At 36.1% G+C, this 15514-nt stretch overlaps 2 protein-coding genes across 2 annotated transcripts in view; both read left to right on the top strand.

The window, feature by feature from the left end:
* The first annotated feature begins 5771 nt into the window (after positions 1-5771).
* LOC129949235 (GTPase-GDP dissociation stimulator vimar) overlaps positions 5772-15514 on the top strand; it is a 28070-nt gene continuing 18327 nt past the window's right edge. The window contains exon 1 of the mRNA XM_056060562.1: positions 5772-6205. Coding sequence (XP_055916537.1) covers positions 6199-6205 — 7 coding nt within the window. The 5' untranslated portion in view covers positions 5772-6198. The remainder of the gene's footprint in view (positions 6206-15514) is intronic.
* LOC129949236 (dnaJ homolog subfamily B member 12) lies at positions 6237-13862 on the top strand. The gene is made up of 4 exons (XM_056060563.1): positions 6237-6388; positions 12177-13014; positions 13134-13297; positions 13465-13862. The coding sequence occupies exons 1-4, from the start codon at positions 6346-6348 to the stop codon at positions 13590-13592; spliced, it is 1173 nt and encodes a 390-aa protein (XP_055916538.1). The 5' UTR covers positions 6237-6345; the 3' UTR covers positions 13593-13862.

Below are 15514 nucleotides of genomic sequence, written 5' to 3'. Positions count from 1 at the left end.
CGCGAGTAGTCGTCAACGAAAGATAAAAAATATCGGCTACCTCCGAGAGACTCCTGCTCCATCGGACCACAAATGTCGGAATGGACGAGTTCTAGAAAATCAGTAGCTCTCTTACCTTGTTTACTAAATGGGAGTCTAATTTGTTTTCCAATGGGACACATTTTACAATCTGTTTCGGATTGGTTTGTAAAGTTGATTCCTGTTGCCAAACCTCCTTTTAACTGGTTGAGACTGTTGTGATTCAGATGGCCCATTCGCCTGTGCCAAAGCTCGCGAGTAGCAGTTGCTCCACACGCCAGCGCTTTGCTCGGGGTCGCGGTATCTAACCTAAACAAATCATTGTAATGTGATCCGGTTGCAATTACCTCTTGATTTCGATTAATCACTTGAACGCCCCTGTTTTGAAAGACAACCGTGTGACCTCGTTTCACGATGCGGCTTACGGACAACAAGTTGGTGCTTAGATCTGGGATAAACTGAACGTCATTGATTTCAATTACATCGTCTGCGCTTTTTCCAGCTTTCAACGTAAGATTTCCAGTAGTTTTGACGTGCATTACCCCTTTATTTGCTGCAATGACTGTACCTGTTGCTTCTTTGGGATTTTTCAGTAAATCCTGACAGTAGGTCATGTGAGATGTTGCGCCTGAATCAAAATACCAATCATTGCTGATTCCAAGTCCAACTGTAGAGAGCGCAGCACCGAATGCATGATGCAATTTCCTACCATCGTCGTTCGAATGCACAGGTTTTGTTTGGCACTTCTTGGCAATGTGGCCAAAATTGTGACATCTGCGACATTTTGGGCCTTTTCGCTGCTCCGTGTTGCTTGTTTGACGCTTATGGTATTTACCCGCAAAAAATGCAGAATCTTCTTCACCTGGTCGCATCTCCTGTAGAAGCTTTGTCTTTATAACATCTCCAGTGATCTTTGTGCCGGAATTTTCCAGCGCCATTATCATCGGTCGGTAGTCATCAGATAAGCCAGCTAATAAGAGCGTTCCAATCCATTCCTCATCAATTGGAAAGCCAATTCCGTTTAGTGACTGAGAGGTGGAGATAATTTCCTTGACGTAGCGCTCCATAGAACCGCAGTTCGACAGTGAAGTGGTTATCAGCTTACGCAGTAAACCTACACGACGCGTCAGACCATTGTCTTCGTAGGCATCTGCTAGCTTTTGCCACATTTCTTTTGCTGTCTTGGCACTTTGGGTATGGATGTAGCACACTGAATCGATTGCCAAAGTTATTTTGCTTCTCGCCCGTCTATCCTTATCTTCTTGAACTGGAACTTTAGGCTCACCATTCTCATCTGTGTCGTACTCAATGACTCCGCACCAGAGATTATCCAGATCGAGATACGCCTGCACTGCAATTCGCCAGTTCGAGTAGTTCTGCCGTCCCAGCAGCTTTTCAAAGGAAAGTCCATTTTCGATCTTTGCCATTATTTTAATTCTATAAGAGCAGAATTATTATTTAAAGAAAAGAAAATCAAATTTATAAATTAATTTTGACTGGAGGGGCCCATAACCTATAAGAGCAGAGGAATAAAAGGCGCGTGGTTTTACTTTGAAGGTTAATGAAAGAAGAAGGATATAATTTATTAAATTCAGAAAATGAAGTTATGTGAATGTGTTCAAAGTACAATACATGAAAGCCTTTAGATTATAGGTTGGTGGCTGACTTCAGTGCCACGTATATACAAAATATTGTAACTCCAATAAATTAGACCTTAGGTCTTGAAGTTTCAACAAACACAGCTTTAAGGTAGTTGATCAATAGCAATCTTCTCCTTGTATCCTGGCTTATTGGGGCCTTAAAATCACAAAATTATCTTTATGTTGAAAATTCTACATTAATATGATCTTAAAATCTCAACAATGAATAGAGGGTCCATGTTTATGCACCTAACAGTATGACTGGGATGATTAAAGTTTTGTACAATGTATTTTTGGTACTTCGCGATATGGCCCTGTTCCTCAAATGATTAGTTAGGCCAAAGAAACAGCGATTAGCAAGAACAATTCTGCATTTTGATCTCCGCGCTGATGTCATTTGCAGAATTAACAGCAGTGCCCAGATAAACAAATTCGTTTAATACCTGTCAATTGTCACTTTTTGACCAAGTACGGTGTGAATCGACTCTATTTGACGACAGTAAATACTTCGTTCTGTCCTCCTTAATGTCAAGACCCATTTTCTTCGCCTCAGACTCGACATTAGAGAAAGCACCCGTCACTGCTCGTTTGGTTCTTCCCATAATGTCGATGTCATCTGCATATCCAAGATATTGTGTGGATTTTTAAAAGATGGTGCCACTTGTATTGGCGTTGGGGTTGCGCACCATTCTTTCAAAAACAATATTGAAGCTGCTACATGACAGTACATAGCTTTGTCGAAGTCATCTGGTGCTTTGGATGGTTTCGGTCGAGTCTCTTCCAATTTTGACGCAGCAACGAGTCCATTTTCATCCTGATAAGTCGTATCAGTTTGGTAGGGATACCAAAACTCAACATGGCACTGTATAGTTCGTTTCTGTCAACACTGTCATAAGCTGCTTTAAAATCGATGAAAAGATGGTGTGTTTCGATGTTATGTTCTTGGGTCTTTTCAAGAATTTGGCGTAGAGTGAAAATTTTGTCGATGGTAGATTTTCCAGGCCTGAAGCCTGTCAGGAAATGGCTTCAGGCATTCACATAATTCACTGGACAAGATCTTGTACGCGATGTTTTTAAAACGCTAATGCCTCTGTAGGCGCAGAGAAGGTGGTGACCTTTTTTATGGATTGGTCAGATGGTGCTTAAGTTCCACTCGTCGGGCATGCTTTCTTCCGACCAAATTTTAGTAACTAGCTATTGCATGCTCCTTACCAGATCTGCTCCAGCGTACTTTAAAAGCTCCGCCTGCAGACCGCCATCACCGGCCTCTTTGTTCGACTTCAACCTGGTGATGTCTAGTTTGATCTCACTCTGGTCGGGTGGGTGGAACTCTACATCTAGTGGCTGCTCACTGGCGGAATCGTTGACTTTATCACCATTAAGCAGCTGATTGAAATGATTCCTCCAGATTTAAAGCATTGTCTGTGTCTCGACTACGGTATTCCCTCCTTATCTTTGCAGGCTCCAGGGCAGCTTGTGAATCCCGTTGTTTTCTTTTTGACTCTTTTATAAAAGCTCCGCACCTGTTTCCTGTTAAAACATCCCTGGATCTCCTCGACTTCACGCTGCTCATGGGCTTTTTTCTTTCTTCTGAGCAAGCGGTTCTCATCCCTTCTCTTGTCGACGTAGAGCTGGGGGGAAGGTCGTGTCCTTCTTTACTGCTACAATCTGTATGCCTCCGTTTTGGCCTTGTTTGCGTGAGCACATTCAGAGTCAATCCAGGGGTTCCTTGGTGGTGATTGTGAGAAACCTAGCACATCTTCTGCAGCATTCCTGATGGATTTTTGCAAAGCTGCCAGTGGGTCTCTGAGCACATCTCGTCCGTTTTGGGAGTTTTCGCAGGCTCTGGGGATGATCGGTCGGCAAAGGCATTGGCGGTATCCTCCCGCTGCAGTCGTTTAACGTTGAATCTAAAAGCTTCCATGGATATTCGTACGTGCAACTTAGCACCGACTAGGTAGTGTCCGGAATCTATGTTGGCTGATCTGAACGTACGAACGCCAAGTATGCTAGAGGAGTGTATTCCGTCAATAGCAACATGATCGATTTGGTTGCATGTTCGATCATCGGGGGACCGCCAAGTAACTTTGTGGATATCTGGGTGGGGAATTCTGGTGCTACTCAACATCATGTTTTTCTCGGCGAGGAAGTCGATAAGCCTGAGTTCGTTTCCAGATGAGATGTCGTGTAGGCTATGTCTTCCGATTGACCTACCAAATATGCCTTCTTTACCAATTTGGAGTTAAAATCTCAAAGGAAAATTTTAACATCGTTTTTGGGACATCGCTCATATGTTTTGGCGAGGAGATCGTAGAATTCTTTTTTAGTATTGTGTTCCTTCTCTTCCGTCGGGGTGTGCGCGCAGATAAGGGCGGATTGTCGTCACTCTTTCGCTTACTTCCCGAAATCTTAAAACTCTTTGCGTAAGTTTCCCTCTGACGTTGTACGTTTTTCGTTTGCTGGGGAGGGGGGTTATCAACGCACATGACTGAGATCGTTAGAGCAGTTTCTTCAGAGCGATATCTGGTCTTTTGCTCCTATTTCCTGAAAAGATAACTCAGGTAACACATATCTGGATCCGATGGATCCAACGTTCGTCGTTACTTCACCTTTCGGCTATCCAGCGGCCAATACTAGGAGTTGACGATACTATTTTGCACCACCCATTCCTTCTTCATTCTTCATTACAATAAAATTAATATTAATTGATATCTCTCACGAAATAATTTTGTACATCAAATAAGATCTCTTATTTTAGAAACCTTTACACTCTGTAAACATTAAAGAATCCTATGAGACGGCTATATAAAGAATCAAAAGTCAATTTGATCTTTTTTTAGAAAAATCACTTAAAATTAATCGGAATCTCCAAATTCATCGTATTCTGTAACGAACTGTCACTATACGTGGCTCAGCCTTTTTTATTTACCAAATTCAGTGGACTAGTGTGTTATTACACTCAGACGTTTTTAGAAAGACGCAAATAAGTACAAAAGAGAAAGTATGTGTAATAGAAATACTTTAAATAGTCTCAACCCACAGAGTTGTGGATTCAGGATTGTCTTGGATGGTTTTCGACGTTTATTTTTCTTGCGTTGCTTTTTTATTGTTTCTAGTGTTTCCGAGTAAACAAAAAATATGCCGCCGGACAGTTTCAAGTGGAACAAGGAGCTTATAAGTGAATTAATTTAGAAATGTATCCTGTTTTGTACGATCCCCGCCCACCGCACTACATGAACAGAGTAAAAAAGAGAAATGGTTGAGAGAGTATAGTTTGTTAGTTTTACGCTTTGGAAACTTGTGGATAAATATCTGAAAGTGACAGCCAACTTTCTGCTATTGATATTACGTCTCTCAAAATTGTATTTTTTTCTTAATGTCATTTTCAGTGAATGACAAAAGTAGGTCAAAAGTTTCTTTATTCATCCTTACATAATTTTGAAAAGAAAGTAAAGGATCCGAAGTCAGAACTATTTTCTATTTAGATTTTAATCCAATTCCTTTTTTACTTTAGCTTGGACATTTTCAAAGCATCCTCATAAAACACTAACACAACTTTTAACATTTCTTAATTGGAACTATTATCCGTATATATAATGTCAATAATCATTGCTGCAGTATGTAATAAATTATTTATCCTTTAAAATGACATTTTACTTTTATACAATAAGTGCAGTTTTCTTTTATTATTTTCACACTTTGATTTTGTGAATGAGAACAAGTAATGAGAAAAAAGTGTCAAAAACACGTGACAGAAAAATAATGCGAGATTGATGGGATGAGTGTTCAAAAGAAAATATACGAAACACGCAGTACACTCTTATTGATTGTTTATTCACTGTGGGTTATCCTTATACCATTATTATTCCACCTTGTTTATCCACAAATCCGCTTTTAAACCAAATTTTACTAAGATGCAATGCTTTTAAAAACATATCAGATGTGAAGTCTAAGGCATGTGTACACACCATAACATCTACAACCATCTAAGCAAAGCCTTACATCATCCACAATCCACAAAAGTCTTCCCATTTTCTCATTCTCGTCAAATTCCATTGCAAATAATCGTGTGTACTCGCTCTTTATTTTGTTGTTTTACTTTTACCCATCATATTCGCCGCGGTCGCCGACCAACGAGCTATCATAAAATTTTTTCCAGTCTCATTCTCATCAAAACTCAACTCAACCGAAAGCAATAAAGTTAATTTATTTCTTCAAACTCAAATGTAGTGTAAATTAGTTTTTAAACATAAATCCTGTAAAAATCTTTCAAAAGTTCATAATTTTCAATTGAACGTCAATTTATTGTGTTTTTCCATCTTAATGTCGTGTTTTTCCCAATTTATCAAAAGTCGTGTCTCAAGTGTGCACTAAAAATCTTTTTTCTGTTCACTCTGTTTGGAGAAAATTCAATAAGCAAAAGAAAAATCGGAGAAACTTTTTCCAAAGTACATAGCAGCTACCCTCTCTCAGTCTCAGTTTCAGTCCTCTTATTCAAATTACGAAATAATAAACAAAAGTTTAAAATAAACATAAAACTATGGCGAGTAAGTAAAATTTTATACCTAATTAAGTTTCAGTCTTGTAAATTAAACAAACAAAATAAAAGGGGAATTCTTTTTCTTTTGTTGAATAATAAATAAAACTCAACCTTTAATCCAAACAAAAAACATAAAATCCTCGAAAAATGGGGGACCAAGTGGTCCGTGAAATTCCAATGATCGGGCAACGTAAGGATTTTTCTTAATTTATTGAATTATAAAAGTTGGTAATCAAAATTAAGTGCTGCTAGTTGGTAATTGTTGTTCATTCATTATTTTGAATTCGAATTGGAGGTGGAAAATTGGGGGAAATCCTAGGGAAATGAGATTTGTTTGAAAAATCAATATTAACGACCTTTGTTGGGGCCATAAATAACATTGTGTCCTAACCTCACTTTTTTTTAAACCGAATCGACACCAGCGAAAACAGTGTTCATAGACCGAGGCAATTTGATACCTTTTCTTATTGGTGAAATTTGTTCGGCTTTATATGAAATCTTTGGGGCGACTTTCCATTACCGCAGCACGAATTTCCTTCTGATTTTTTTTTACAGTTAGGTAGGAGTCTCAATAGAACATGTTTTAAATATTAGGGCGAGGAAACAACTTTAAGTCATAAAAAAAAAATATTTTCTTTTTCGGACTTAACCCTACTTTTTTTGTATTGCATTTTTTGAGCCTAAAACAAGTTTTTTTTAATTGATAGCACGGCGTACTAACAGCTAGGTATGCAACCCCCCTGCTTGGGGTCACTATAGGATTTGGGGTGGGTGCGAGTTTGGGTATATGCAAAGTACTTTTCCATTTGAGCACTAAAATAAAAGAAATTACCAAAAAAAAAAAAACAAGTATGGCAACACTGAACAAAGAACAGGGAAGAAATGTCAAAATAAACCATTTTTGAGTGTTTTGTATGGAAAAAAGTGAACTTTAAAAATTAAATAAAAATAGAAATAAATGTTTCCTCGCTCTAAAATTGCTATAGTTATTATTTATTTGCACATATCTATCGAATAAAAAAAACCGCGAGTCGAAATTCGTGCTGCGGTAATGGAAAGTTGAGCCAAATCTTTTACCGGTGTTCATATTAGACTTCTTTGATGTTACGCAATTTGACGTTTCATAGTTTTTTCTTTGCATAACCACCTAATGTGTTAAAAAGAGACAGGAAAATGAGGCAGAAATTTTGTATGAAGGAAAACGAGATAAAATGTTAAGTTAAAAATTTGTTAATCGATTTTGACAGCTTATTGTAAAAATTGTCTAATGAAATTTAGGGTATCGAACACTTCTCTTTTATCTCGTTTACAAGGTAGACAAAAATATAGCTAGGAATGTTTTCAAGCCGGAATCTTTTATAGCCGCTTTAAACGATTTATAGATTCTTTCTTATTATCTCTTGATACTAAAAAGAGACAGAAAAATGAGGAAGTTTTTAAGAAAAAACGAGTGGGAGCGAGATAAAATGATACAAATTTATTCATATACTTCTTTCGGGCGATTTTGACAACTGTTAGACATGTTCATAAATTCAGATTTGTTATCGAACAAACGCAGATGAATTGGAGAGGATATTTGCACAAACATCATAAATGACATCAGCGTTGCGTAGGTTGTGCAGTCATATTTGTTTGACTGCAGAAGCACAGAAGTTAAAAGCAAAATATAAAGTGGAAAAATGTAGTTGTATTGGAAGAAAGGAGCTGCTGCTTTGAATTTAGCTTCTAATCGAAAGAACAATCATTGGAAAAGAATTCAAATCTGGAAAAAGTTCATTATAGAGGACGGTGTTCTTTTAAATTAAGAAATTTGAAACAATATTTGCCTTTGACATCTTGTTTATTAAAAAAAATCTCTCGGTGTAAAATTTCGTTCGTGCACGCGTTCTGCTACAAAGCAGAAACAGGATTATCCTAACGCAGATTTTTGACGTTTGTGAAAATACCCCATGTTATTAAATACTTCATTGACAAAAAAAACGTTTATTTTGACAGTTCAAGGTCTTCTCTGACCTAAAAAAGAAAACACCTATTAGATTATTTTAAAACGACTCATTTTGAACTTTTATAGTTTTTCTATCTTCCCATTCCAAAAAAAATAAAATGTGGCAGACAATTTAAAATTAAATTGTATTGAGATAAATGATTGAACTTTGAACAAATCGAGCTTCGAGTTGCCATGTAAATTTTATCTTTTCGATCGATTTTGACAGCTTATTGTAAAATTCCCAATTGGGATTTAATGTTATCAAATACTTTTCTTTGGGCTCGTTTACAAAGGATAGACATACATTATTACAGCACCTAATTGTATCTCTTTCCCACTAGTATATTAAAAAAGAGACATCAAACTGTGGGAGTACGATGAAATGTCAAAACGATTAACTCAAGAATGTTCAATGTGGACAACGTTTATGAAATTTAATTTTGTGTACATTCCCTGCCTGTGTCACCTAAAGTTTTTATTCACTGGTACTGCATCTTGCGAGGAATTGACAAATTCTCCAAGAGTAATTCTTGTCATGAAAAAGTGCTTTCTCTAGAAGCCGTTCGGAATCGGCATATTAACTGTATATTTTATTCTTGTGCTTTATCAATCCTTCTGAAAAAATTGGCCAAATGTAATAAAAAGTAGAAAAAGTAGGTGGCGCTACAGTCCTGTGTGAACTAGGGCCCCACCCAACAAACTTCTCCATCTAGCTCGTTCCCTAGCTATATGTCTCCAGTTTCGCGCTCCAAGTTGGGTGAGGTCACTTTCCACTTGTGCGCTCCACGTGATCCTCGGTCTTCCTGTATTCCGCTGTCCTGTTGGTGTGGATTAGTCTCCTCCATCCTGCAATTACTCGCACACAGGAATGGTTGAGAGTTGTAAGTCACTAGGCCCTGGTTCTCCACGGACTGTTGCGCCACCTACTTTATTTTTTTTTTACATTTGGCCAATTTTTTCAGAAGGATTGATAAAGCACAAGAATGAAATTATATACTCAATGAATTACTATTTGAATTTTGCGATACAACAATCTTTTGTGCTGTCAGATTTCTAAAAATACGGAAACCTCTGAGAACTTAGAAATATAAACTGGCCAATTTTTATTAATATATTTCATACGGTTTTGACAGCTTATAATACAAATTTTCTAATAAAATTTCAAGTTATAAAATACTATTTCTCTGAGCTGGAGAATAAAATGCTAAGATTTTTCTATACAGATGTCAAATTATTTGGGAATTCTTTACTCTGAATTTATGTAATTATTACGAAAGAGAATCCTACAAATTTTATTCCCAAACTTTTGGCCGTGAAAGTATAAAATCTGCTGACCAATCTTGTGTTTACATTGCTTAAGAAAACGAAAATATCTGTCAAAATGAGTCACCTTATTTTCACATTTCATAATTTTTTCTCACTTGATGGAAAAAAAGAAAAACAAATTTGAGGTAGGTCAATATGTAATCTATCTTGAAAGTATAGGGTCATTCACTTTCAGGTTTCGAAGCTAATTAAAGTATCTTGCACATGAGCTACGAACTGCGAACTGTGGATGTTCGCATATTTTGACTTTTCTTTCACATGAGCTTTATTTCCATTCGTGGAACGCGAATAAAGTTTGACAGTTCGTGGCAACCACACTCACACAGTCACACTGCAATTCGTTGCTACAAAATTGTTTTTACAAAATTGTCTTGTTTTAGCGAACTAAATGCAATTTTTATTATCCTAACATTAGTGCCAATTGGTTTCTTATAATTTATTTGTGTTTTTGTTTGAAATTGACTTTTTGAAATGTGTAAAATCACGTTTGTTCGTCCATTCGTTGTTCGCTCTCATGTGCAAGGCTTTTAATACAACTTATTTTCAACAAGATGTGTGGACTTTTGCATTAAGTGTAAAAATCAATCCCATTCAAATGGTCTCTTTGGAAAGTTTCTCAGCATGCGATTCCTTTGAAGGCAAAAAAGTCATGTTAGATAGGTCCTTCTTGCCCCCTTTTTGTGGATACACATTTCATTCAAGTCATGGTCATTGTTCGCCCGCCAAAAAATTCGCATTGGTTGCTTAGTCGGTTTGATTATGATGGCCATAATCATCCCGTAATGCGCGAAACGTAGATAAGACGAATCATTTTTTTATTAAGAAATTTATCATCGTAAATGTCAAAAGTGCACTTAAAGTTATGACACTTTAAATGACACCTGGATGTGACAGGTGTCAAATGTCCTCGTTACCAAACTGAAACCACGATATGAATCGCTCCATAGAATGACTTTCTCAGTCTTATAATAAGCCTTTTAGTAATCCCAAAAAGATGTTGAACAAACGTCATTTTATAATTTGAAAACACGTTGAGTTTGAAAGTCGGATTTTTAAGTTTAGTGTTCTTTTTAGTCAATTAAAAATAATCAACATGCGCTGAATTTACATTATATGCAAATGTTATTAAATTAACTTTTTTATCACAGTTAGAAAAATATCGCAGCTGTTGATTTAATTTAATTATCAGAAACAAAAATGTTCAAGAATATTATAATCGGAGTGGGAATTTTCTAACAAAAATCAAGGGTATTTTTCTTTTTTAGCATTCTAACTACACTGCTTTTGGGGCAGAGGTTTTTTATTGTCCCAGTAGAGCACCAGCTACCAGAAAAACATCGCAATTGCTGACGGCTGCTGCTTCTGCTGCTGGTGATGCTCATGTTGGTTTGTTGGTTTTGGTTCGTTCCTACATTCGTTCGTCATGGTGCGGGTGGGGAATTGCGTTGTATATATTATTTTCTTCCTCTCTCCTCTCATCTCCAAATTCCAGGTTGAGATTTAACTTAGGAGTTTAGTTTGATGATGATGATGATTGCTGTTTCTGTTTCTAATGCTGGAATTGTGGCTTCTTGCTAGTCTGGGTTCTGGGAGGATGAATGATGCACCAACCGTACTAGGGGGACAAAAGTGTTTTTTTCTTTCTTTTATTTTTATGGTTGGTTGATGTATGATATATTTTTGTTAGGTGATGTATGTGTGTTAAGGGGAGAGGTGTTGAGAGAAATGTTTCACTGGGATAAAAAAGAAGGAAAATATTGAGAATGGCATTCACCTGTGCAGATGTTGTTTTTCTTGTGTTATTCTTTTTAACTTGGAAGAGAAGTTGACTTGGTTTGTTAATTTAATTAAATATATACATTTGCAAATAAATTAAATTAAAAAAGAAAAAAAATAAGTAAATAGATAAAAGACACGTCGAAAGAGGGTGGGTTGGTTGGATGGTCTTTCACTTTTTTGTTTTGTTGAAAAGTCTCCTTTTTTAATGCACACTGTTCGAGGGTGGTTTGTGGTTACACTATCATTTTATATATTGTGTGTATATTCACAACAAACAAACAAAAATAAGTTGAAAAGGTATGATAGAAGAACTAGCATTTTCTTTGTTACGTAATCTCATTTCTCATAGAGAAAACATTATTTACTTGAGCGACTTGAAATTGGAAATTAAATAAATTTTATTTGCAAAGATGTAATTGGAATCACCGTTGGGCAACACGTTTTTGGCACCCTTACTCTTATCCAAACATAATTTTAAAACCAAAAGTTGTCTACCGTAATTAACAGTATGCATCTATAAATGTATTGATTTCAAAAAACAAAAAGTTTTGAAAATAATTTATGTAAACAAATATTAATTTAAATTATTTGCTAGGATTTTAGTTACGAATACGTTTGATTTGGTATGATTTTGCATGTCATTTAAAACTATAAAACACCTCAATATCACACAAGCTATTACTAAAAACTAGGCGCATATCAAATTCGATTTTAAAAACAAAATTAAAAACTAAACACACTTACCGACATTTACCTTCTAATTCATTTAAAAACAAACTTCTTCATAATCTTTCAAGTATTTTTTATATGCTAAAAGCCCATTTCGGGAATATTATATCAAAATTTCATTTAACTGTTGTTTAATTTTGTTTAAACTTCATCCAAGCTGCTGGATTAGATGGCAATCGTGATGAATCGAATAGATGCATTGATATTGCCCTGAGAGAAATCAATGCCGGCAATTATGAGAAAGCACTCAAATTTTTACGAAAAGCTCAGAATCTCTATCCATCCAAAGAGGCCGAAGATCTCATTAGTACCATCATATCAAGCTATCAGAATTCGTCGTCCAATGCTGAAGATAGTCCGAGATCGAAACAAGAAAATACTACCCGCCAAAGAAAACGCAGCGAGAACGAATTCCACAACGAAAACGACTATTCAAGCGAGCAAAAAGATCTTGTGAAGAAAATCAAGAACTGTAAGAATTTCTATGAAGTTCTTGGTGTAACGAAGGACGCAACCGATTCAGCTGTCAAAAAGGCCTACAAACGTCTGGCCCTACAACTGCACCCTGACAAGAATCGTGCCCCCGGAGCTGTAGAGGCTTTTAAGATTGTTGGCAATGCTGTGGCCACACTAACAGATCCCCAGAAACGCAAAGAGTACGATATGTTGGGCTCAAAGGCAACGATCAATGGTGTGAATAGCCAGAGTAGCTTCCAACAGTACTATGCGCATCACAACCATCATAGAACATTCGAGAATGCGTTCGAACGGGAGGGAGACATATCCGCTGAGGAACTATTCAATATGTTCTTTGGGAATTTTCCCGCAAACAGACGACGTGCTGGTGGCGGTGGGGCAGCCAATGGTGGTCATGCCCATCGGGAAACCAGTCCTCAACCAAGCTTGGCCTTCGGTCTCATCCTCATACTCATTCTAATTTCGATGCTATCGTCCTTCTTCACCTCGGATCCGGTCTATAGCCTTTCTCAGTCCACGTAGGTTTCACAATTAAAATGCATTTATTTTCTCAATAAAAAAAAAAAAAAAAAAACATCCACACAAATTTGTAGAACATACATTGACTGACATGACTTCCGTTTCCAAAATTTTCCAGAAAATACCCAGTGAGACGGGAAACCCAGCATCTAAACGTTCCGTATTATGTGCGAGAGAATTTCCAAAGTGATTACCAAGGCTCGCTAGGGCGCCTAGAGAATTCAGTGGAGGAAGATTTCATTTACACTATGAAACAGAACTGCTTTCGCGAGAGGAGCTACCGTAAGTGTTGTGTTATTGTGACCACGATAATTTCTAATTTGATTTTTATTGATGTAATCCAATGACACAAATAACTTACTTACACTCTCTCTCTCTCTGTTCTTCTCTTTTTTGTCTCTCTCTCAATTTTTCTTTTAAAAAACAAAAAATATGTGCCTCTCGACTAGGCGAATCAATGATGGCTCGAGCTAGAAGTTTTGGCAGCCGTGCACAGTTGGCACAGGCACAAGGCCTCAAGATGCCCTCGTGTGATAATCTCTATAAAATTGGAATCACCCGTTACTCGCTTTATTAAAAGAAAACTACCTAGGAACTTTGTTGTTGATGATGAGAGTATTATATCCCCATATTATCGCTTAAACGTGGACGAACCGACGATATTCAAAAGAAATAACCTACAAAAATATCCTTATCTCAATTTCACCAAAATGTATGTCAAAAAGAAAACAAAATTTTAATGTCAAAAAAAAAAAAACCAAAGATATAAATCGGATCATAAATTTAAAAGATAATTTAAAAAAGAAACGAATTTAAATCCTTAAATAAATAAGAATTCATCAAAAAACATTTTTTGTTTCTGTCAATTTATTTTTGTTAAGTATCGCAGGCAAACCTCAGACTTCTTCACCTCGGCCAGACACACCCCCAGCAGTTAGGGGTGGTAAGAAGTTAAATTAAACACATGCAAATTGAAGAATATTATTGTGTCAGGTCGACAATTATTGTTATTGATGGGAATTGATTGTGGAATTTTGTTTAATGGCCTTTAACTTTCCGAATTAGGTAAATGCGAAATCGTTTTTTTAATAGTAACGGCGTGGGGTCAGAATGTTCGGGCCAATAAAGATTTAAATTTATTTTTCTGTTTTTTTTTATATGATTGAAGTTTATTTATCGATGAAAACGGATCAAATGCTTGTTCAACAAGTAATAATCAGATAACAATTAGGATTTTTGTTTTAATTAAAATTATGTTTCTCGTAAAGCGCTTGAATCATATGAATTATGATAATTTTCAAAAAACTCTATGTGTATGAATAAGCATTGGGCGCATTCATAAAGCTAGTGACTATGTAGTCAAAATTCAACTAGCTTTGTGAATGCAAAATTGCACTAAAAAGCTAGTCAATCCGGAATTGTCATACTAATGACAAATACAAAAATATAAAATAAGAAAAATTTGCGTTTCAGAGCTTTAAATAGTTTTTTTTTCTTTTTAAATTGAATAAAATCAAACAGAAGATATAATATGATTGATTTATATTTCCATTTAATTACCGAAATATTAATTTCATTTTGAATTCTTTTGTCCTTACGGAGCAGCTGATTGTGAAACTTCAAAACCAGTGTGCACTAACTAATGTCAACTACTTTTGTAGTTGGATTTAGCCAATCAGAATCCCTTGACTATGTAGCCACTAGCTTTGTGAATGCGACCATTGAAGTAATTACTTCCAAATGTTAAATAAATTTCAGCTGAAAAGCTGGAAAAATGTTTTATTAAAAGTTTATTTGGAGATGCAGTGTTGGCCAAAACAAAAGTAACTTTATTTGCCTCGATTATTAAATAATTAAAAAACAAATTTAGAATTCAATTATTGTATATTTGAGTTTAATATTAGACTGGTCAAAACAAAAGCAACTTTTAAAGACTACACTATTTTTTTAGTCTTACTAAAATATTGCTAGTATTTGGTAGAAAAGAGTCAATTAAATTGTTTATTATGATGTTTGGGATACTTTCCCAAGCCAATTTAATGTGATCAAACATCGTTTTTATTTTTGTAATTAGTAATTACAATTCGTCGATCAACAATTTCATATAATTTTTCTTTGGGGTTGAAGTGTGGGGCTGTAGAAACCTCAATCCGGTTTTCTTGAAACTAGGTCTTAACCGTATTGGACGTGTGCTTTGGTTCATTGACTTGTTGAAATATCTATTGCATAGGCAACGGATCCTTAGTGTGTGGCAGCATTATATTCTGCAAAATATCATTGTAACACCTATTTGGTAAATAGGTCTCAGTCCATGCCCTGTGAAACATCTCCACACAATTAAGTTACCGTTGAATTAGTGTCTTTTTGGCTGGTTTGTGAACACGACGGAAAACCATCGTTGTCCTTAAATTGAATTTGGAACCGTCCAAAAAGAGTACGTTTCTTTATTTACTAACGGTCCAGTTGATGTGGTCATGAGTTAAAATTAATTTCTCCAGA

Source organism: Eupeodes corollae, chromosome 3 (assembly GCF_945859685.1).
Source record: "Eupeodes corollae chromosome 3, idEupCoro1.1, whole genome shotgun sequence".
NCBI classification, from domain to species: Eukaryota; Metazoa; Arthropoda; class Insecta; order Diptera; family Syrphidae; genus Eupeodes; species Eupeodes corollae.
This window is presented reverse-complemented; position numbering and strand designations above follow the sequence as displayed.